At 39.5% G+C, this 25,055-nt stretch overlaps 1 protein-coding gene across 2 annotated transcripts; it reads left to right on the top strand.

Moving 5' to 3' along the window:
- Positions 1–4,924: 4,924 nt before the first annotated feature.
- Positions 4,925–24,146, top strand: slc6a4b (solute carrier family 6 member 4b). Of its 2 annotated transcripts, none has more exons than XM_036599241.1 (13): positions 4,925–5,237; positions 7,769–7,903; positions 8,463–8,682; positions 9,113–9,251; positions 9,474–9,608; positions 14,182–14,285; positions 16,627–16,754; positions 16,915–17,027; positions 17,758–17,889; positions 18,354–18,453; positions 18,986–19,086; positions 21,913–22,080; positions 23,079–24,146. In XM_036599241.1, exons 1-13 carry the CDS (start codon positions 5,060–5,062, stop codon positions 23,157–23,159), a joined length of 1,734 nt encoding a protein of 577 aa, XP_036455134.1. In that variant the 5' UTR covers positions 4,925–5,059; the 3' UTR covers positions 23,160–24,146. The 2 variants fall into 2 exon arrangements, with proteins under 2 accessions (XP_036455134.1, XP_036455135.1); XM_036599242.1 differs by lacking the exon at positions 4,925–5,237 and adding an exon at positions 7,505–7,685.
- Positions 24,147–25,055: the final 909 nt, after the last annotated feature.

Here is a 25,055-nt window from a genome sequence, read left to right as displayed (position 1 = left end):
GGGTCTTGGGGGGCATCAGACCACAAGGGCCAAGATGGCTCAAAGACTGTAGACAGTCCACTGCAGATGCAAAAATGAAATGAACAAAACACCCTTGCATATCAATATAACAAAATTGTGTATCTCCACTTTTGACTTTTGACTCCACGAGTGGAAGTCACTTGTACTAAAATATCTGTACATTTACTCATATTAAAAGTTAAGAAGGATTTTTCCTTCTACTGAAAAGTTACTGTTTTGCAGATGTGAAGTTTTTTTCTGACAGCGACAATATATGATTACTAAATAAAATACCCCTTAGGCCACCCTTTGAAATCATTACAATAACTAAAAGCCCCCTAATAGCAACAATGGGCAGAAATGTGACACATACTACACAGGCTGTTGAACATCAATTGAGAATTTTAACATTTTTTTGTTTGTTTACACACACACAGCAGACATAAAAAATTGGTCTAGTTTTTTTGGTAATTTTTCTTTATTGACAGAGTGTGAGGTTGAGAGGGCATTCAAAGACTTTCCAGAGGCCTCATGAGACCATGAGATCTCCCCCGTTGTTCTTGATTCCTCAGAGGCACATTTGGACAAGCCTCAACCTCCCAGGAGATTATGGGTCGACTTGGGTTCCATCACTCTTGAGTACCAACTGCCAGTGGGGCCTTACCCTCAGTGACTCCAGCTTGTCATGGAAGGCCTCATCAAACCCTAATAATACTTATTACATTTCATAATGGGGTGATTTTGAACTTATTCTAAAAACCACACAGATTAATGTGAGACAATGTGGATTGTGAATTGTGAATTCAGTGATCTTTAGTCATTAGATTATGTCGACATCAAACACTGTGGCTTTTGCCATGTCTTGGTTAGCTAGACATTTTGCTAGCATGTTCTGCTTATGTTATCTGTCCTCTGGTTGCTAAAAGAGCACGGACTGGAAAAAAATTGGAGGGTGGAGTTTAGAAAGGGGCTACCCAATCCATCCAGCACTAAAGGTTTAACAAGTTGTCCCCATATGTGTTCTCATACAAGATCACTAGGATATGAAACTAGAGATCCCAAGGAACGTGGTTAAGAACCACTGGATTACAATGAATTACCAGACCAAGTAAAGTGTAGACACTTGTTGGAAAGGGTAAGAAACTGGAGACAAACCAAACAGTTTTAGGTTGCTGAATGGTTTCTCTCTGGTTCAAAACACTGTGACCCCAACCCAGAAAAATGAGTCTGATCATCAGCCATTGCACTCCAGATCAAGGCACTTAACCCCACTTTCCTCCAGAGAGACAGTCCCTTCAATTGGCAATTGGGAGCCACTCTGGGGGAATAGATGAGCCATGTGACTAATGCTAATATGGCTAGAAGATACAGTTGCAGACAGCGAGTCTATGGCGCTAGACTTCCGGCAGCGGCAGGATCAGGTCGCTGATTGTAAATCCATATGCCAGGGTGTCCATCTTGTATGCCTAACCTTATTTCCTGCACTCTCGAGCCACTGACCTGCGTGATTACTGTAGTCTCTGAAGCCACTTAGGACTTCTTCAATCTGCCCGTGCTAAAAGCGGTGGATTTGATTTTGAACTCGTTTTATTAAGTTTGCCTAACGAGGCCGGTTAGACTGCAGAGCATCTATTCTCGGCCTTCCAAATGCTATTACAGCAGAGGGGGCTCAGGAGCCAGAGGTGGACCAAGTCGAGTTTCTCAAAGTGTTGATCTCGGAACAGCTTCCGAAAGTCATTCGTATCATTAGGACAGGCTGATTGCAAATCAGCACTCTTCATTATGAATGGTAGAACCACCACAAAGTAAGATTGCCCACCAGTTTGGAAGTCCTGAAAGTGGGAATTCCATGATTACTTTCCAAATTTCTGCAGAATTAAATGATTGATGTAAACAAAGCGGAGCGGTTCAATGTAAAAATGAATCACAGTTGTTCACAATGGTGGTGATGGGAATCAGACGTCTGAAGAGTTTAACCCCTTAAAATCCCAGGCTGTTTACATACTCAGGTTTATTATTCAGTAACTTCAGAAACTGGTTGAGCTATTCTTAAATTACGGTAATAAAACTTGGGCCCAAGCCTTTCGAGGTGTTAATGTCTCTAAAAGCTCCTCATAGAATTAAATGATTACAAAAACATTACCCGATGCCTGAGACATTGTTTAGTTTTGAGAGATTTTAGCCTAAACCTATTTTGTTAAAGCCATTCAAGGTGGAGAGGTAAATGCAGGGCACTGTGAGGCAAAAAAGTCCCCAAAGAAAACATAATTTTTCAAATTTATGACTATTTTGCCATCATCAGCATTCCATATAAAACTCTAGACACATGTAGGTTCCCTGGTAGTTTGTGTCGTAAATATACTGTCTATATTTGTGTTTTCCTGGCTCTCATCACCTGTTTACATTTCAACCACCAAATTATGTAGAACTTTTGGAAAATGTGGAGAAGGTCCAGCATAGTAGACAGTTGCTGACCTCCATTCCACCTAAATACCCAAATAAATGAAGTCTGTTGTATGTAAAAATAATATAGACCCCATATTGCTCAACTGATTTGAGTTAGGGGAACTTTTTTGATGACTTCATGTATTCAAATGGAATTTTTGAGTTGAATCAGTGTATACAATGGCATTCAGTTTAATTTGTTGCTATTAACAATTGGAGAGATGTACAAAGTAAACAAGATTTTACTGGTTCCTGGCTCCATCTATTTGCATAATGTGTTTTACTTTTTTTTACTTGCCATCTTTTTGCTGTCATTCTTTCCAGACTATCGTCCCTCAGGTGGATGCTTATATTGTATATCTTAATTAATCACCAAGCTCATTTGTTGTCAGTTTTCTATTGCTGAGTGTGGTTTTAAATTGACTGGACTCTACAGAGACCACCTTAAAATGAACTCTACTAAGATAAGTTGGATCAGCATAAGTTAAATCAACACTAGTAGGCCTAAATGAGGTTCAACAAACTTTAATGAGTTGAGTTGGAGGTTATGCTGAAAGGCGTTTATTTGTGTGGAAACTTGCACAGTTCTGTTAAGTTCAGTTAAGAATGTTTTTGAGTGTAACTAAATAATAAGCCTGCAATTTGAATCTGAGTTCAAAACGGTAAACAAAGTCATCCGGAGTGGTTTGGTATGAAATGCACCAGTATAGAGAAAATGTTCACAGTGGTGGTGATAGGAACCAGATGTCCACCTCTAAAAGCTCCCTCATAGAAAGTTACTACATGAAATAGTTACGGATTCACTGCCTGATGTCTGAGACATCATTTTACACTAATGTGGTCTTCAGGCTTATTTTTATTCCATTCATGCTCTGCTTTTAAAAAAGAACAAAACAGGTTTGTTTGACTTATAAACTGAAAATATATCCACATTAAATAAATGAATTGTGAAAAAAAGAAACTGGTTTACATAAAATGGACAAAAATAAACAAAAGTACATTTCAATTAATTAAAACTCCTTACATTAATCCAAAGAGAATTTCAGTCCAAAGAAACCCAAAAAAACTGCACTGAAATATTTCAATTTATGAAATATCCGAGGTAACAAAGTCTATGTCTGACTCTATACTGACTTTATTTGTTTGAGTGGAAATCTGGGGGAAATTTAATGAAGTTCATAAAACAATTCTTTTTTTTTCTTGGGTATGTAAATGGTAACGGGATTCTATAAAGACCTGTAAACACATTTACTTGATGTTTTACACAGAACTCAAATTTGCATCCATAACTTGAAAGTACTTTGTTATTTTCTTACATTTTAAAAGTGAATTCACCATGTTACAGTTTATAGTGTGGTGGAGGGGTGCAGGCATAATAGGCTCTAAAGAACCTATTATTTCAAATTTACCACTATTTTACCATCATCAGTATTCCATATAAAGCTCAGAAGATGTGTGTAGGTTCACTGGTGGTTTTGGATAGTAAATAAAATGTCTGTATTTGTGTTGTTGTCATGGTGACACTTGGTTCCTATCACCACCACTGTAAAGAAATCAGAGTCTCTACAATCAACCATTTCACACCAAACCATCCACTAAAAATCTGAAATACAGGCATATATGCAGACATATCATAAAGGATCAGGCATATATTTCAAAAATATATATTGTATGTGTATATATATATATATATATATATATATATATATATATATATATAGGTTAAATACACATCAGTACAGTTTCAATTAATAGTATCTGTTTGCTTTTAAATATCAAATTATTTAAATGTATCAGGGAACCATATTTTCATTCATTTAATGTTTCAATGATTTTACTGCATCACTCATAATGTGCATGTATTTAGAGTTTAGTTATGTAGTTAGTGTACTAATATATTCAACAAAGAAGATGCACATAGTAATAATAATAATAATAATAATAATAATAATAATAATAATAATGTTTATTCACATAGCACCTTTCACACATTAAAAATGCAGCTCAAAGTGCTTCACAATACAAAGTAAAAACAATGCTATGTTTAATACATGTGTGTTTTCTATCATATATTGGTAAATATAAGTCCCATATTTGAAAATAGCCAATTTGAAATAAGTTGGTATATATGTCACATGTGACTAAAATAAGTTAGGGAATATAAGGGAAATCATTTATGATATATATTTGAAACCCATATATTGCTATATGGGACTCTGTTTAGATCAACGAGAATTTTTTGTAAACAATTAGTGGAAATGTACTTTAAATTCGTGTAGTTAGCGTTGTAGGGCAAAAGATATAGTGAACTGAAAATAATGGACAACCAGTAATAACAATACACGTGGGACGGGCGACGATGTCCTCATCACTCTGTTTTGGTGGTCGCTCCCTCGCATCAGGTGGGTGGGATTGGGGGGTGGGTTGGTGGGTTTGAAGGGGGGGTCTCAGTCGTCCAATCCTGAGAGTTTCACCTCACCTCGCTGCCTCCACACCGCAGCATGCCGTCCGTGACCGCACGTCCAGTCTGACCAGCAACCCCTCGTTTTACCGATTTTTATACTTTTTTTATATTTTCAAGCTGAAGTTTGGGCTCCCCGCTTGGTCAGCAGCAATGCCCCACCAAGAGCAACCCATCGCCCGTGGACCCGTACCGGTACCGGTCATCATCCAGACCGACTCACGAGACAAATGGAGCAAGAAGATCGACTTTCTGCTGTCCGTGATCGGCTTCGCTGTGGACCTGGGCAACGTGTGGAGGTTCCCCTACATCTGCTACCAGAACGGCGGAGGTGAGAACGTCCATGATGTCCACATTTCCGTTCAGTGTTCTGGAGTTGAAAGTTTGAAAGTTGAGAGTGTAGAAACTAAATGGTTCTTCAAGCGTTCTTGAGTAAAGGCAATCGTTCTCAATAGAACCATGAACACAATGCATAGATGGTTATTTGCATGGTCAAATGGTTCTTCTCAGTGATCAAAACCCTGTTCTATATGGGCAAAATCTTTGAAGAACCCTTTTGAAAATGGTTCTATATCGCACCAAACTATTATTACGAGTCGAGGAACCTGTTTGCAGAGCCCTTTTTGATAGCTTTGCGTTTCTGGACACGTTTCAGAGCTCTCTAAAGTGGACAATAGGACTCAAAGTGTCCTAAAATAAAGTTTCTGAGCTCAAGTCTGGACAGAAGTACGCATTTTTATGGAGATCGTTGGGAAACATTCACAATTTTTCATTTAGAAAAGATTTTAGACAAAAATTTCTGCAATTTTAAAGAACAATTTAGACATGTGGTATATGCATACATGTATGTACATACGAGAAGAGGACTTCAAAGAAAACAAAAAGCATAGTTTTCGCAAATTTTGCAGCTTTAGAAGTAAAATAGTGAAGGAATAAAATAGCGCTACTGTTGCGTTGCGGTTGTGACGCGCCTCCGTCGATGGAGCTGTCCGTGGTGCTGAAAGTCTTCTTAATGCTGCTTATCGCTGCTGTCGGAGCAAAACCTCGTATCTCCATTTTTGTTGTTTTCGGTTTTTGATATCATTTGAAAATACCTAAAAAAAAAGTCTGGTTCCATTGAACTTTCATTAAAAGTAAAGTATGTTTTTTCCTTCTCCTGTAAAGTTATCACTTTGAAGATACGAGGTTTTGCCCTTCACCTACACCTGAGCATCACAGCCCAGTTTCTCGGAACAACTGACTTCAATGTTTCCAGTTTTTTGGCTTCTATTCATTAAGGGCCACATCCCCAAACAACTCCTGATATATGATGGTTTATCAGGAATATGATAATATATGGTGGTGTATGTTTGAATAGAATGGTGTATGGTAGTGTATGATGGTATAGGGTGGTGTATGATGGAATAGGATGGTGTATGGTACTGTATGAGGGTATAGGGTGGTGTATGATGGAATAGGGTGGTGTATGATAGAATAGGATGGTGTATGGTGGTGTATGATGGAATAAGATGGTGTATGGTGGTGTATACTGGAATAAGATGAAGTATGATGGTGTATGATGGAATAGGATGGTGTATGGTGGTGTATGATGGAATATAATGGTATAGGGTGGTGTATGATGGAATAGGATGGTGTATGGCATTGTATAATGGAATAAGATGGTGTATGGTGGTGTATGATGGAATAGGATGGTGTATGGTGGTGTATGATGGAATATAATGGTATAGGGTGGTGTATGATGGAATAGGATGGTGTATGTCATTGTATAATGGAATAAGATGGTGTATGGTGGTGTATGATGGAATAGGATGGTGTATGATGGAATATAATGGTATAGGGTGGTATATGATGGAACAGGATGGTGTATCACGGTGTATGATGGAATAGGATGGTATAGGGTGGTGTATGATGGAACAGGATGGTGTATGGCGGTGTATGGTGGAATATAATGGTGTAGGGTGGTGTATGATGGAATAGGAGAGTGTATGGTGGTGTATGATGGAATAGGATGGTATAGGATGGTGTATGATGGAATAGGATGGTATAGGGTGGTGTATGACGGTCTATGATGGAATATGATGGTATATGGTGGTTAATCCTGGAGCATGATTGTACATGGTGGTGTATGATGGAATATGTATATGGTGGTTAATGCTGGAATATGATTGTACATGGTGGTGTGACCAGACCACCATATGTTATATGGTGGTCTGTAATTAAATATATTATGATATGATGGAATATGATGATATGATGGGGTACGATGGTATATGATGGTATATGTTTATATATGGGAGTATACGGTGGTATTTGATGGCATAGGGTGGTATATGGTGAAATAGTGGAGATCTGTTAAAGTAGTTGGATCACTATAAATGAAAATCAACCAAAAATATTTATGTATATGTAAGTGTAAAGTGGATTAATTAAAGACACTATCTTCATAGCGGTTTGGATTTGTATTCAGAGCAGCTCTGATTTTCTCAGTATCCCATTATCATTATTGTTATTATATTACAATGGCTTGTTATTGTAATTGTTATTATATTATAATGATTCCATAGTTATTGGTCCCCTTAATGCCCTTTGACTGTTATTGTTATTATCTAGGATGGCTTGATATTATTGCTGTTGCTGTTATTATTATCATATCAGACATATGAACATATGTTATTAAACCATCTGTCAAATTTAGACATGGTGGTTTTTTACAAAGAAGGAATTCCCCCAGACTGAACGTTTGGCCAAAGCTCATTGACACTGGCAGACCTGAGCTTAGGTCAGCATCCTTACTCTGAGTTACTGAGGTCTCTCTGATGGTCATTCCTTCTGAGCTAACCCAATTCTGGTGTGTCTGCACAGGTGCGTTCCTGATCCCCTACGTCCTCATGGCTGTGTTTGGGGGTGTGCCGCTCTTCTATATGGAGCTCGCTCTGGGTCAGTTCCACCGGACCGGCGCCATCTCCATATGGAAGCACATCTGCCCCATTTTCAAAGGTAATAGCCACAAGTCATCTGTCTGTAAGACCCCTTTGATATCCTAAATTGGACAAAGAATGGTCAAGGATCTCATCCAAGGGTTTGGGGTATGATAGTATATGATGGTATATGGTGGGGTATGATAGTATATGATGGTATATGGTGAGGTATGATAGTATATGGTGCTATATGGTTCAGTATGATAGTATATGGTGGTACATGATGGTATATGGTGGGGTATGATAGTATATGATGTTATATGGTGGGGTATAATATTACATGATGTTATATGGTGCTATATGGTTGGGTATGATAGTATATGGTGGTACATGATGGGGTATGATAGTATATGATGGTATATGGTCGGGTGTAATAGTATATGATTTCATATGGTGGGTTATAATATTACATGATGTTGTATGGTCGTATATGGTTGTGTATGATAGTATATGGTGGTACATGATGGTATATGGTGGGGTATGAGTATATCATGGAATATGGTCCTATATGATGATATATATTGACCAATATTGTATATAATTCAATAATCTAAGCTAAATTATTCCTGCTTCACCAGGCATTGGTTTTGCGATCTGCATCATCGCTCTGTATGTGTCGTTCTACTACAACACCATCATCGCCTGGGCGCTCTTCTACTTCTACTCGTCCTTCAGCAGTACTCTGCCCTGGACCAGCTGTGACAACACCTGGAACACGGAGAACTGCACCAACTACTTTGGCAAAGACAATGTCACCTGGACCAACTACTCTCGCTCGCCCGCCGAGGAGTTTTATACGTAAGTGCATGTAAGTGACAAAAACAAGAAAGAGAAAGAGAGAGGGGGAGAGAGAAAGAGTGACAGAGAGAGAGAGAGAGAGAGAGAGAGAGAGAGAGAGAGATAGTCCATACATTGCCCTTTCATTTTACCAACATTGTGGGAGGGATGTTGGGATGTTAATCTCCCATTACAACAATCAATTTAATTCTGATTCTTGAAGAAATGATTCAGTACTTTATGACACATTTCACCACAATTTGATTCAATTATTCTGGTGCAAATCAGAAATATTTTTAAAATGAGCCACACAAATCTACACAAATGTAACTGTAAGAACAGCAGTGGAATATAGACCATGCCTTTCTTGGGGTTGCACACTTTACTGAATATTATTAGAATCAATTATAACATTCCAAATACTGAAAATCTATTGGTTCTTTCTGAACAGGAGGAACGTTCTTGAACTGCATGATTCGTCCGGTCTGGGGAACGTTGGGACCATTCGCTGGCAACTGATGCTCTGCCTCTTCCTCATCTTTACCATCGTTTACTTCAGCCTGTGGAAAGGGGTCAAAACATCAGGAAAGGTACAAAAAACGTTAACTGACCCAACATGCACTTACTGGCCAATTTATTAGAAACACGTACCTTGTACTCCCACTCACTGGCCACTTTATTAGAAACACCTACCTCGTATGTCCACTCACTGGCCACTTTATTAGAAACACCTACTGTGTTCTTCCACTCACTGGCCACTTTATAAGAATACAATGAATGAAAATCTCTCTCTTTCTCTCTCTGTCTCTCAGGTGGTCTGGGTGACCGCCACTCTTCCGTATGTGGTGTTGTTCATTCTGTTGATTCGGGGGGCAACTCTGCCAGGAGCGTGGAGAGGGGTGGTCTTCTACCTCCAGCCCAAATGGGAGAAACTCCAAGAGACCAGTGTGAGTCTCTCTCTTTCTCTCTCTCTTTCTCTCTCTCTCTCTCTCTCTCTCTCTTTCTTGTTTTAAAGGGCACATTGTCTCCATTTAAGATGTTTGTGTTGTTTTATGTACCAAAAACAGTCATAATTCATTTCTACATGATTATTTTCCAGCCTCTCTTTGTCCCTCAAAATTAAACAGGCTGTTTAGGATACTGTGCCTTTAGGACTGATATATGTAAAAGAGCTCTGTTCTGATTGGCTGTCCTGCATTGGGCCTTATTCAAAAAGCAGTTCAATCTGAAACACTCCTTATACCTTCACTGTGATGGCTGGGGCTAAACTGAACCAGGCTTGAACAGTTGGATATATGTAAATGTGTTCGTTTTAGTGACATCACAAAAACAATGAATTCAGAATGGGCGACTGTGGTATCTTAGTTTTCATGTATGGCTGAGGAGTGAATGGCACGTTTTTAAACTTAGATAGAAGAACGTGCAGTTTTCCATGATATGGGCCCTTTAAGTGATCCCAGCTGATATTAATGGTTATCAGCATTTTAGCTCCTTAAAATTGATGCTGATGTCACAAAATTTTCATATCAGTCATCATTCTAAAAACAGGACTTTTGGCGGCGACGTGCGCTTTATGTCGCTCGTCCTGCTTTGTGTTGTGCTGCTGCAGGAGAAGCTTGTATGAGGCGCATAAATAAAGCCAGCAGGGCTAATCAGATGCTTAATTAGTTTTGCAGTTGTTTTCCATTATGAAAGGCCCTCGTACTCTCTCTCTCTCTCTCTCTCTCTCTCTCTCTCGCTCTTTCGCTCCCTCTCTTGTTGCTCTTTAGATCTTTTCCAGCACTGGCATCGCCGTTCATCACCTCTCAGATCATAACAGCTGGTTTACATCTGAATCTGCTTCTTTTTATTCACTGTAAAATATATTTAACAATAAGGGCCCATAGCCAACATTTTTCATTTGTTTTACTTTTCCTCCTGAGGTCCACTTGTTTGTGTGTCATAATTCACATGTACACAACCATACTGTGCTATTAAGGGGCCCATATGGTAAACCAAAGTTGTTGTTTTTTTTTTTTTAGAAAAGTAGTTCAATGTAGTATGTAAACATTGTCAAAATGCACCGTTCACTCCCCAAACCGTACAGTCCAAATATGAAAACCAGGCCGGAAAAATTGTGAATTCGTTGTTTCTGTGATGTCACAAGAACCAACTCATTTACATCCATCCACCTATTCCAGCCTATCGCAGTTTAGCTCCACCCATTCCCACTGAAGTTATAAGGAGCGTTTCAGCTCTGAGCACTTTTGGAATGAGGCCAATCAGGGCAGAGCTCATTTACCATTTACCAGTCTTAAAGGCACAGTAACAAAAACAGCCTGTTTAATTTTAAAGGATAAAAATGTGTTAGAAAATGATCATATAGGAATGAATTACACTGTTTTAGCAGATAAAACTACGCAAATGTTATAAGTGAACCTCTAGTGGAAAAAATAAAATACAAGAAAAATGTAGGATATGGGCCCTTTAAGACTGATATATGTAAATGAGCTCTGTTCTCATTCAAAAAGCAGTCTGGGTTAAAACACTGCTTATAACTCCAAGGGCGGGGCTAAACAGATGTAGGCTGAATAGGCGGATATATATAAATGTTTTTGTGACATTACAAAAAAGGCTTTATAGACTGTAGAGTGAATGACATTTTTTAAATCAGTGTTTACATACAATATCGAACTCTTTTATTTAAAAAAAGTGAGGAAAATGAATTCTTCCATGATATGGGCCCTTTAAAAGGGAAGTAATATAGTCTTATTAACATGTTAAGCTTGTTAAAACTCCAATAGTAAGTATACCTTCATGTTACCTGCACAACATTGTGGAATTTCAGCCGACAGATCATTTTTATAGTGCATTCAAACTCAAAAAGCAATAAAATCACTTGGATTCATTGTGGCCTCAGTCTTCTATTGACAGCTGGAGGCCGAGCGCTTGTCTATAGCACAGAAAAGCAAATCTGATTGTCTGTCTAGACGGTAGAAATAAGAGAGTAATCTTATAATGACTCTGATAGCATCCCTATTAATAGAACATGGAGCCTTTAGCCTTAACTGGGCCTCAGTATCAGCTTGTTCTGAACTGCATCCTGTCAGCGCTGACTCTTCTGAGTCTGAGTTATAACCAGTGGTCGAATTGTAATATTTTGAAGGGGGATAAGGGGTTCAAACGATTTAAGGCCTCCAAGAATGGCCTCTCTTTGCACCCCGTCCTCAAACCGAGGCCTGGTTAGAACTGAATTGTTAGCCCATTCAGTAATTTGCAGACTATTCTAGGATTCTTGGTGAACCATTAGTTAGGTACAGATACTGGCTGTGTCTCAAATCAACTAGCCAATGGTACGGCCTTTCTGCATTTGTGCAAGGGTAGAAAACACACTCCTGACCTAACAGCATCCCTCACTGAAATATAAATTCTTTACCAAAACCCACCGAAACACACTCAACCAAAAACCGAAACCGGAAACTGAGAGAAAATGTTGTTTCATAGAAAATTTTCATTTTTATTTATACTTTTGAATGCACATAATATAATATTATAATATAATACTGATAATGCTTCCAAGGTGATAATTGCCCGGTTGGGAAACTAAACTTTATTTTCAAAAGGGTTACAAAATAATATCACATACTGAAAGTTAGTAAAACAATGACCACGTAATATTTCATGGTTTCCCAAGCTGAATTCGAGAGGGCCTCTGATGTAACAATGTAAAACACCTTGGTTTTTAATGTTATGGAACTCCTGTGTATAGGTCTGAAGCTTCTCCAGCATGGGGTGCTATTAGCAAGTCACTTTAGTGTGCGTCATTTAAAGAGAGGATACAGCCAGAAATCTCAGCAGGATCTAACCAACACACGTGTTTTCACAAGCAGAGCTTTATTACCAAAGATATTGAATTATTCATTGTTATTTATGTGACTTCCATGAAAAAATGTCATTAAACCAGTTCATGCTAGAAACATGTGAGTCAAAGAGCGTAACTGAACACAGCTGCAGGAGCTGATCTGCTGCAGCTCAAGCTGTTTGAACACATCTGTTCTCCTTTCCATGATTTGTTAAGCGTTAGATTTTGACACTTCATTGTAGACCTGTTTGCCAAAAGTTTCTGCCTTTTCTCTTTTTTCAGCCGAAAAACAAAAATGCCACTTTCAACTATTTTTGGCAATTTTTGGTGGCCAAAATTTCAGTGCATTCCCAGCCCAAACCCTTTAACTGTTGAAGATTTTATGGATGTTCTGACTGACTTTGCAGAGGAATCAATGCAAATCAAACCATGCTATAATGAAAAAACACTACATTCAAGATGACCAACCACTCCAACTTTTGTATGCTGGCAGAAGTACTTAAACATTTTTTGAATTGCATTTTAAATGTTTAATGTTTTTAAATGTTGAAATGTTTAACATGCTGTCAGATGTTAGTTAGCCAGCAGGCTGTTTGCCATAGCTTTGCTAGTCAGTTAGCAACATTGCTACCAAGGTTGAGCATATCGTTTGCTTAAACGTGACATTACTGGTTTTCTGGAAGGGTTGAATGTCCAAAAAAGTGTGTTGTCATTTATGCGTCGAAATACAGATTAAGCCATATGCAAGCTAACACTGCTGCACATTGAATTTACATTGCAAGACTAACCTTAACAAATTATCCCACATGAAACAGCACATTTCGTTAAATGTGGTAGTTTAGAGGCTTTGGCAATAGCTGGTGTAAATAAAGTTTAATCATAAACTTAATAGTCAGCTAGATTATCGCACGTTTATGGATTATTCTGCTGAACTGGTTCATAGTCAGACCTGAAAACTCATTTCAGACTTTTAACTGACTTGAACTTTTGACTAAAATCCTTCTGCTTTGAGTGACCCATTTTGGCACTAGCAAAACAATCGTGCACTAAAGTAATCGTGACGCTACCAAAACTTTACCAAATGTTTCAGTAGTGACCGTTTCGGTAGTGAAGATTTTAGCTCATTTTGAGTAGAACTCAAAAACGCTAGCTAGTACCTTACTAGCAAACACAGTCAGGGAACAGTTGTACAGACATAAAATCATCATATTTTTCATTGTCATAAAAAATCTGTGTTTCGATAGTGACGATTCTTAATGTTCCACACTGATTTTCAGACTTTGAGACACACTTACTTCAAAACAATGGGATTTAACTGCTCACCATGTGGTCATGAGGGACAGAGATGCAGTCTCATTTCATCTAAAATGCAGGGGCATGGCTAAAAAGGCTACGCCTACAGACTAAAACTGTGTTTCAGTAGTGACATGAAAAAATGAGACAGCAAGTTTATTTAAAAATTAAACTAATGATGGATCTAAATCAACTTAATTAAAAAATCTTTTAAAAACATAATTGAAAAAATGTAAGTATTATTTTCACATGTGTAAATTTAGGGGTCATGGTTTGGGACAGAAACACAGAAACAGACGAACTGGCCCTTAAACCGTTTTACCTATAACGACTGCTCTGGTCACTCTGTAATGGGAGTAAACTGCTTTACCCATCATGCTGTGCAGGTGTGGGTGGACGCTGCTGCTCAGATTTTCTTCTCTCTGGGCCCTGGCTTTGGCGTGCTGCTCGCCCTGTCCAGCTACAACCCCTTCACCAACAACTGCTACAGGTACAGCTTCCCTTCATCCCCGCTGTTCACTTCATTAAAACAAACATTATAAAACACGTCACCCACAGCGCTGACCCTCAGGGTGACCGGCCTTTGATGAGGTCCATGTTTGATCTATTCTTGAATAAACTTACAAGTAAAGCACTGATTGAGAGTGTGTTCAAGGCCCCTGTAAACCCTTAACAAGCTGACTAATCACTGACCTGAACAAGGCCTCATAATAGGGTTGTAAAAATGCATTGATGCATCCTGATGTATTGATCTGAAGATGAAAAATGTATATTTAAAATTATTCTAGGCTGGTTGGCTAACTAGGCTATCAGCATTTTTCTAGGCTAGTATTGTTCCACTGTTCTGGCTCTGCCACCTTTTCGCTAGTCAACCTTGTCTTGTCTTCCTAGCTCCACCCCTTTGTTATTGCTGTCGCCTGTGTTTAGTTTGTATCCCCATCATTTCAGGTTTTTCAAGTCTTCTCTCTGTTGTACAGAGTTAATGATCTATCGTTTTCATGTTTTTGTTTGTCTGTGTTCTCTCACTACAATCCCCAGCATGCATTGTGCAAATACATCATACCATTGGGAATCCCTGCTAACTTGCCTCTGAGCTATAGGCTAATAAATATAGCCATATTTAGTGTTAGTGTGACTGTAACATTCAGTCATCCAAGAATTTAATAAAGAAAACAACAGTTCTGTCTTTATTCAGCACAGAATGAACACACTAGTTTTAGAGTTTCAGAGAAAAGGAGAGAAACTGAGGTAGGGTATCTACGTAGCCAGCTAACTTGCTAACTTAACCTTAGCTTGTTGCCCTCCTCATCTGGCGAGTCATTTCTGTAGTTTAAGAAATCCATTCACTCCACTGTAATGATGATTTGAAGACAGTAAGATAAGATATTCTGTTTCCTAGCAAACATTAACATTAGCTATGTGGCTAACATAGCTGGCTGTCCTGATGCAGTTGTAGTTTTCATGTCATCAAAAAGGTGTTTTCCTAGTCTTTAAATGGGAAAAATCCCAGATAGCAGAGAGTTTTGGGCTGATTCTGGCTTTCCTATGTGGCTGTTTGTTGACTACCAGGCAGACGTTAGGCATGCAGGCCAGAACAGGGCCAGATGTCCAACAGCATTATACAGTTTTGATTTGTGTCTATATTTGTGGGCAGATTCTGGCATGAATGTTGTGAACTAACAATGTAGTTGGGCCAGATTTGGGCCACATCCATTAGTTCTACTCACTTTACAGGGTGTGGGTCAGATTTGGGCCAGACAAATTATGCTAACTGGGATCTCACTCTAGACACTACTGTGGAGTATGTGTTGCTTGTTAATGCCATTCCTGCTCAGTTTTGTCTCTCTGTTCGTTTGTATTTGGCCCCTCTTTAAACCTGTCAAATGTTAGTCTGAAACAGACAGAGGCTAGTGCTTAGCGGGAGTTAGCATTCAGCTAACTGCATTTATCTCTCAATGGTTTCCTTTTCCCGCTCAAACACATCCAAAGAGAACAGTAATGATAATGAAAGATGGAGAGCGCTGAGCCAGGGAGGGAAATCGAATTGTGGCCTGCTGTGAGGCTGAGGAGCAGCACATGTTTAATGGGGCCCGTCTGGGTTGGTGACACGTGAGGAGTAGGATGGCGGCACTTGGCTTTCGGCGCCTTGAATGAATTAGATGAGAAGTGAATGAATGACGTGGCTGATGCTAGCAAGTGGGCTGCTACTGAGTGCACTCCCACCGCCAGATTACCTCAACAAAGACGCTAACCGTTAGCACAGTACTAACCTCTTACTTCAACTAGACTCAGTAAACAACAATAATTACAATGAAAGATTAGAATCTGCACTTTCCGCATCATTTCTCCACTTGTTTGAGCTTTCAGTTAGAAATAATTAATGTTTCTTATAAAACTATAAGAATCGAAGGGGATTTCGGGCTTAAAACTATAATTACCATAGGCTAATAAATGTAGACATGAATGTAGCTTCCTAGCTGTAATGCTATCTATCTGCATTTGCCAGCTAGCTGAAAAAAAGCAGCTCCACCATCAAATACCTGCACCAAAACCCCGTCCCACCTTCAAGATACATCATCAGAAGGGTTTTTTTTTCCAGTTTTTAAACTAGAAAATCTCACTAGAGACCTCTGCAGCACTACTACAGAAGGCGAGCAGGCATGTTCAACAGATGCACTGATGGTTAGATTTTTCATTTGGGCCGATGTGCCCCTTTAAATGTTTTCATTCCATTTATTGTTCACATTGTTCGGCTTACTTTGCAATATATTTACAAAAATAATTATAAGTTAGTGCCGGGATATAATTAAAGTAGATGTTCTGTGTTCCAGAGACGCCATCGTGACCAGTTTGGTGAACTGCCTGACCAGCTTTGTGTCAGGGTTCGTGATTTTCACTGTGCTGGGCTACATGGCTGAGCAGAGACATGTTAGCGTAGAGGATGTGGCCAAAAACAAAGGTAAGAACACATGATCCACTCTTTTATTTATGAAAAAATGGAACGAAAATCAGTCCTTTGAAACATAAGAGATAAAACAAGCCGTTAAATTCCTTTTATGACCGCCAGGATCTGAAATCTCCATCTCTGTTACTAAACTGGATCTTTTTACTGACTGTAGGCCCAAGTCTTCTGTTCATCACCTACCCAGAAGCCATTGCAAACATGATGGGCTCTACATTCTTCGCCATCATCTTCTTTGTGATGATGATTACGCTGGGGCTGGACAGCACGGTGCGTCCACACATACAACATGAAAGTCCAGCTTGGTGTTCAAAAGTCAGAGAGCACCCTTGACCCCTCTTTTCATAGCAAATTACAAAAGTCTCAACAACAAAATATAATACCAGATGTTTCAGTGTTTAGTGAGTCACTCTTTACCTTTATTACAGTTTCCATTCTTGTCAGGAGACTCACTTTCAGTTTCTCAAAGAATCCTGCAGACACACCTGCAAAGTTCAGTCTTAGAAGTTGGTTGAACTTTCTGCTTCTCACTGTCGAAGTAATCCAAATGCACTCAGGGCTGTTGAGGTGTGGACTCTAGGTCAGTCTGGGGTGGTCAGACTTGTCTTCTCACAGTGGAAGGATGGACAGAAACACCTGTGGATGTTTTCAGATCTGAAGCAGCTTGATTTTCTCCTCTCTCTCAAAGATGAAAGCTTTAAGTGCTGTTTATCTGATGGAGACAGATCTGGTGTCTACCAGGTCTTCCAGGTGGTTGTTAGGAGTCTCATTATCTCTGTAGCTGTTATTAATTTTTTGGAAACCAGTTTTGGAAACTCCTGTTTTCCACTTATTTTTATTTGACTTTTTCCTTTCTTATGCAAATGGATTATTATCCCCACTGAAATATCACTTGAAAAAATTAATAATTTATACTTAATGGCTGTTCTGACTGAACTTTTAAGATGCACCAAATCTCTGTTTGGTTACTCAAGTTTGCTGTTACATGTGTGCGTTCCAGTTTGGCGGTCTGGAGGCTATAATCACCGCAGTGATGGACGAGTACCCAGACCTCCTGTCTCACAGAAGAGAACTGTTTGTGCTGGGATTGGTGGTGGTGTGCTTTTTGGGCTCTCTCAGCACCCTTACTAAAGTGAGTTCCTCATGCACTCTCAGCCTAATTTGCTAAAGCAGCTCACATGTACTGAAATGACACAGGAAATGCATGTGCAAGAACCAAGTAGTTGCACCCATTGGCCATTTTATTGGAAACACCTTATAGGCCCACTATACAGGTGTGCAAGTCCTGGACTGTAGTCTATCAGCTGCTACCTAGTCCATTCATCTTTGATCAGTTTCTGACCAAAGGACCGCTGTTATCCAGATATCATTTGGATGGTGATCCAATCTCAACACAGCGGAGCAGCTCTGTGGTCAGAAACTGACCACTGATGTAGATCTAGAGGATGAATAACACAAACTGGGCATCAACAGATGAGCTACAGTCTAAATTCCTGAAGGAAGAAGCTGTGGAGACCCAAAAAAGTGATGGTTGTGATGGTTCCTAAACAAGCATTCAAGCAATTGTTGGTTCCATGACTATTTTTGTGGTCACAGGGAGGTGCATATGTTGTAAAATTGCTCGAGGAGTTTGGAGTCGGTTCCTCCATAATCGCTGTTGTCTTCCTGGAGGCCACTGCCGTCTCCTGGTTCTATGGTAAGGAAAGAAAAGAAATATTCGTTATGAACAGAAAACAACAGTGTGGCTAATACAGTTCAGTTTAACAGTAGAGTTCACTGGGCACTGGGTATCATTCTGATTTACTCCAGCTAAAAACTCCACAAAATGTAAAGGTTCTACACCAATTATAGGCTAAGAACCATTTAAGGGGCACTCGGGTCAAAATAAAAAATCCAAGCATTGCTACAGCTGTTATAATCATGCCTACTAGATCTCCTGCAGTGGTGCCAAATTAGTCCTGAGAAGAAGATTTTCCAGTTTTAAGTCTAGAAAAAACTCTTCTGATGATGTATCTTGGAGGTGGGAGGAGCTATAAGTGTTTTGGGGGGAGGGTTGAGGGTGGGTTGTTTGAAATGTTGAACATGGATGGATAAAAGTACAAAACCCCGAATTCTGTCAAATTGTTGAGGCCCCTTTAGGAAGCAGCTTTAAGGATGTGGACTATATCATAGATCAATTAATGTTCCTGTGTTTTAGCTCTCAATTCATCCTATTTATTTCCTCTCAGGCATCAACAGATTCAGCAACGACATCAAAGCCATGCTGGGCTACACTCCTGGACTGTTCTGGAAGGTGTGCTGGGTGGCAATCAGCCCGGCATTTCTAGCTGTGAGTAAAAATTTGCAACGTACCGGGTTTAAAACAACTCAATTTGGTTTATATCCATATTCATATCCATAACCTGGGTCACTATATAACAGAGCACACGCTGAATCGTTAGAGTTACTCTAATATATGGTTACTTTGACCCAGAAGTGGGTTATTTTTAACTGTTTTGTCTGACAGTTTTTCTTTGTTAACTTGTCATTTTCAGTTTTTAATGATTTTTTTCTTAATAAAATAAATGTAAAATCATCAATTTTGCTCAAAATGTACAAATTAAATCAACTTTTTTTCATATTTAAGCTTCTTTGCAAGAAGAGTGGTGATCTAAGTCTAGTCTAACCAGGTATGGTTGGTTAGCTTGGTTAGCTAATGTAACTAAAGTTGGTAGGCTAACGTTACCTTACTACTACAATTATTACACAGATAACAATAAGGTCTATCTAAAAATGACCTAATATTAACCCTACATATCAAAAAATATCACATAATGGGCTACAGCTACCAGTGACCCTCAAGTAAGACTGTAAAAACAAACATAATAGTGAGTCAGCGTTAGCTAATCCTACCAGTCCCACATCACAAACAGAAAGAATACAGCTTATAATGTAGATTTTTCTTGAAATAGCACACCTATTCTTATAAGTTTCACTCAGCAGTAAGTAGTAAACGTCTATATTTAATGGACGTTTAGCAGTTCCTCTCAGCCTGCTGCCTAAAGAGAAGCAGTTTAACCGACTCAGCTGTTAGCCTGGCTCTTCACAGTGAAACTTTCAAGCAACTTTAGTGAAACCTACATCAAACTAAATTGCATTATGTTAAGCGAGTCACTTGAAACAGATGTAAGCGTCTCAATTTCAGGGAACAAGTATCATGAAAGTGGTTGGTAGCGCGTCATGTGATGACATCAGATGACATACTGTCAAATTTAGCATGTAGCATTTAGAATTAGGATTTCACCAGAACAACACACAAGAAAATGAAACAGAAGAGACCCCCTCTGATTGACTTTACGCAAGGTTTTCTGAGCCATCACAACAAACCTGACTTTCCATTTCTGTAACCGGCTGAGGTAACTAGCCTGTTAATGCTAACAGCTGCTTGTGCCAGCGTTTATTCTTCTTTAACCAGCTGTTATCGTGATCTACATAGCTAGATTCATTTTCTCCTCACTTTACGCCCCCTAATTTAACAAAAAGTTCAAAAAATAAAATGTGGCAAATATGTAAATTACACTTCGCAAGTTGCCTGAGAGCTTCACTGTGTAAAGTTAGCTTTATGATTTGAAAATTAACCCATTGGCTGGGTTATCTTTGTGTCGTTAACCCAAACTAGGCTACTCAGAAAACTTCCTAAAAACTAAGTAAACCTACCAAAAAACACTCATAAACTGCCCAGCACAGTGAAAATAACCCCACCCAATAAAATCACCCAACAGGCTCAACCCAGCTTTTGGGTATTCCCTAGAAATTTTAGAGTGCAGGCTGGGTGTTTTGATGTGAAATGTGCATACCTGTATTTTTAACCTCACTACTGTCGAGCCATTGACAAATATTCATCTGTTGGAGGAGTATGAATCTCCCAGGGTTAAGAAGTTCCACAGATAAACAAGGTAGTAAAATCTCCAGGCCACGACTTCTCGTTTAGAAGCGCACAAGTGTCCACAGTTTCCTCTTCCTGCCCCTCATGACACAGTAATCACATTTTTGACCCTAAACTTTGTTTGAAGATACCGCGCCACAAATGTCAACCTCACCTCCGTAACTCAATATTCTCTTCTCCACTCTGAACGCGCAAAACTTTAATCTCTGGACGAGCGATAGCTGACATTTCCCCCTGTCGTATTCTCCTTACTGCTGTTTCTTCTTCCTTCAACATGATAAATTGCCACCTTTTTCATCTCCCAGGGTGTTTGGAACTCATATGAAGGTTGAGCTGGCGAGTTGAGGACATTTGTCACTGTCCTGCTACTGAGTTCATTTAGAGACTAAGAAATGGAACCAGTCCATAATTTCCTCAGTATGGAGGAGATCCTGCTTGCTTTATATTCAGCCAGGTGGAGGTGACCCTTGTATTGAGTCTGCACTCCTGAGTTTTTCCTTTGCTTTCAATATGAAAACATGACAAAAAAGTAAAGTTTTTTTCCTAAAAACATACACAGCAATAATTTTTTATCAAATTTAGATCATAAGGAAATATCCCCTTTTCTACTTATAGACACTCGAAACTCAACGCGCTGTGTAATGTCTCTCAGTGGGGAAACCTCTGGGCCTAGTAGACTTTCAGCCTTAAGATTTCTGTGGAATAAATAAATATATGTCTGTAATTTTTAGTAATTTTAAAAAATATAATCGTTATGCTTGTTCTGTTTAAACTCTAAATACTGTAGTTATACTCATTTCATTGTTAAGTTTGGGAAACTCTGGCCAGCAGAAAATTATCCAATCAGGACTGTTTTTTCCATGCTATGTAGGTAGAACCATCCAAGAGAGCTCTTCCATTGGATAGGCCTTCAGGAGCTGAACTGGAAGGCCTTACACATTAGATTAACCACCATCATAATTAGGAAATGACAGAAGAATCAACCAATCCCAGTTTGATTTAGGCTTTCTGGAAGTTCTAGATACGTCACTGAATCTGAATACGATCCATAGTCTAACCAGGTTTCGGTTAGTTGTTAGGAATGTTCACCACTGATTATTTCTCACACTGAAGTGTGAGAAATAAGCTAAATGTAAGAAAAGGTTTTTCATGGTGGGGCCTAGTCGGGTTAACTGAAGACAAAAAGAATGTTCCAGAGTTGTCTGACCGTTTCTCCTGTTTCTCGTCCAGTACATCATCATCAGCTCGCTGCTGAACCCTTCGCCCCTCACACTGTTTGACTACCGGTTTCCTGACTGGAGCATCACTGTGGGTTACATCATCGGCATCTCCTCCTTCATGTGGATTCCCATATACATGGTGTACAAACTGGTGTGGACCCCCGGCTCACTCAAACAGGTCAGCCACGTCACAGTGGATGCTCCAAAGAACAGGCCTCTCTTAACACTCACCCAAAACACACTCGTCTGACAGCACACACTGTCAAGGAATGGATCATGTTTTTTTGCATTGTGGTATCGTCTCAAATCAAACGTCAGAGACCACCCTTCATTTAATTTCCAGTCAGAAGTACAAATTATAAATTTTTCAGTGTCAGGATAAAAGCAGAAAACATATCCGTGACAGAAAAATTACCTTTTTTACAGCTTCCTTTATTTTCAGAAGACTCACTTTCACTTTCTCGAGGAAGTCTGCAGACACACCTCCAAAGTTCAGTCTTAGTTGGTTGCACTTTCTGACTCTCAGCATCCAAATAATCACAATTACAAATTTAGACTCAGTCCATGAAACCTCCACATCTCAGATGTCAAGATTCGGTATTCCAGTGCAAATGTTGTTCTTTTCTTGTTTATTTCCTTTTTTCAGTAAGAGCAATTTATGTTTTTTTTAAGTGACCCTTGTTAGTCCCACAATGGGGAAATTTTCACCTCCGCATTTAACCCATCCGTGCAGTGAAACACCACATACACACTAGTGAACACACACTAGGGAGCAGTGAGCACACTTGCCTGGAGTGGGCAGCCCTATCCGCAGCACCCGGGGAGCAGTTGGGGGTTAGGCGCCTTGCCCAGGGGCACCACAGTCATGTACTGTAGGCTCAGGGGATCAAACCAGCGACCTTCTGGCCGTTTTGCTTCATCAGTGAATTCGTTTGTGAATGTTCCCTCACTACAACACCCAGCATTCCCCAAATACGGCATACAACCTTTGGGAATCCATACAGTACTTAACCAGTCCTAGCAGTAGTGTATCGGTTATTTTGGTTATTGAACAACGCGCATAATTTCGGAAACTGAGGTTATAATAACATTATATTTGGAATAATCTAATCTCAGTTTCAAATCTCAGTGCCATTTGTTGTTCATGTGTTGTTTTTCCTGCCTTCCAATTTTCAGCGTCTGGCTGTTTGCCTGCGGCCCGAGAGGACGCTGCCGGACATTCACACGGACACTCTGGGACTGACTCCTGTACCTTAGGCCAGCCCAAAGACACACTGGAACTGAACAGGATCAACACACGAAAGAGGACACATAGAGTCCTCCGATTAAAGAAGCAATAAGTAGCATCTTTTGTCCGACTTAACAATTGCAATATTTGCCAAGGTGTACAGTCAGGAAACAGGAACCGGGGGGGGGGGGACTTTACTTTCAAATTTGGGCCAAACAACGAAAGAAGGATTTCACATTACAGTGTCATTCAGCAGATTTTATTTTTCTAACAAAGATCAAGTTCGTACAACAGGAGGAATCTCTGCCAACATACTAAATTCTGTGCTCTTTAGCGCTGGGCTACATTCATTTAGGTTCAATTTTCATTGCATTGGAAAATGCTACTTATTGCTCCTTCAGCTTCAACATCACTTGACGATTTGGGCAGACAAATTGTCGCTGCGGTCCATGCAAATGTTCAACCAAATCGGTGTTGGGTAATATTTTTGAAACTAGTACGTGGAATAATAAAGTTAGCTATAAAACAATTGGGCCAAAAAGCTTTGGAAACTGCTAAATGGTTGATGTCTCTTATTATTTGTTTACTATTGAAGAGTTTAGTCATTTTTTTCATAATTGAGTTCGGTCAGTGTAACATCAAGAATGGAAAGCTATTGAGAATCATGCACATGAGAATACCTCGCGAGAATCTCGGCTAAAGAGAAGAGAAGCCATGCGCTTCTCAGAAGGTTCTGGAGAATTTCCGGTGTGTTCTGCCTTAACTCTGCCTGAATATTGTTAGCTATTCTATGTCAAAACATCTTTGTAATCATCTGTATTGGTAGTGTGCCTCTGGGGAACTTACACTTAAGAAGACTGTTTTAAAAAAGAATTCTTCACTCCCTGACGAGACTTGAGCGTGACACCTATAGCCGAGTGTACTTCTTCCTTTTGTTCTGTTTTTTGGGAAAAACAACAGCTGAGGATGTTTCCAAATTCGCTATGAATGTTCAATTCTGATGAGAAACGCGTTCTTCGTATAATATGTACGGTATCGTAAAGTTGTGACAGAGAGTCTTGCTTGTATAAATGTCTGAAGTAACAATAAAGATAAACTACTTAAGCTAATGTTGTGAAAAATGCTATTTTTTCCCCAGAATCATAAACTGGTCACCAAATATGTGAATACAGTGCATTATTTTCAAACCATCGCTCAACAAGTGTCAAACCACCTAAATAACAATTGGTGAAATATTAGCAGTGCTGATAACTAGTAGATAGGAGCTGGTTAGCATTAGCTTAGCCAGCATAACAGCTCTGCTCACCACAGAATGTGTTCAATTCTGGCTAACTAAAGTGCAGACACAAGTTTAGATGACTCAGATTTGAGGGAGTGAAGTCGAGAAAACTGGTGCTGAAGGGACAGAAAGGTGAAATTATGCCTGTTTTGTGGTGTTGGAATGGCTAACTTAGCAAGAGCATCTCAACGCAGTCACAATGTGACACACCCCAGTTAGCAAAATTTGTCTGGCCTACTGGTGGGCCACATCCTTGCTTTGTTCTGGCTGAGTCTTCGGCCCAGATCTGGCCCACACACTGTATAATGAGTACAACTAAAGAATATGGCCCAAATTTGGCTCCAATCTGGCCCAACTACATTGTTGGTCCACAACGTTCACACCAGAATTGTCCCATGAATGTAGACACAAGGCGAAACCGTATGAAGCTGTCCAGGATCTGGCCCTATTCAGGCCTAGCATTTACCTGGTAGTCAACCAACACTCGTATAGGAAAGCCAGAATTGGGCCAAAACTGCCTGCTATCTGGGACAGAGAGACAACAATGTCCCAGTTAATCTGATAACAAAGAAAAATATTTTATTTGATTATATTAATTACAAATATCTACATCACTTGCCACTAGCGGGCTTAGCATAGCGAGCAG

The sequence above is a fragment of the Colossoma macropomum genome, unplaced genomic scaffold (genome assembly GCF_904425465.1).
Source record: "Colossoma macropomum unplaced genomic scaffold, Colossoma_macropomum, whole genome shotgun sequence".
Lineage (NCBI taxonomy): Eukaryota > Metazoa > Chordata > Actinopteri > Characiformes > Serrasalmidae > Colossoma > Colossoma macropomum.
This window is presented reverse-complemented; position numbering and strand designations above follow the sequence as displayed.

What these genes read in the sequence shown, in the direction of transcription:
- slc6a4b (XM_036599241.1), top strand. Translation starts at nt 5,060, where the DNA reads ATGCCCCACCAAGAGCAACCCATCGCCCGTGGACCCGTACCGGTACCG. An exon ending in CATCTGCCCCATTTTCAAAG is followed by an intron (nt 7,904 to 8,462) that starts GTAATAGCCACA and finishes CTGCTTCACCAG; the next exon opens with GCATTGGTTTTGCGATCTGC. An exon ending in CCCGCCGAGGAGTTTTATAC is followed by an intron (nt 8,683 to 9,112) that starts GTAAGTGCATGT and finishes CTTTCTGAACAG; the next exon opens with GAGGAACGTTCTTGAACTGC.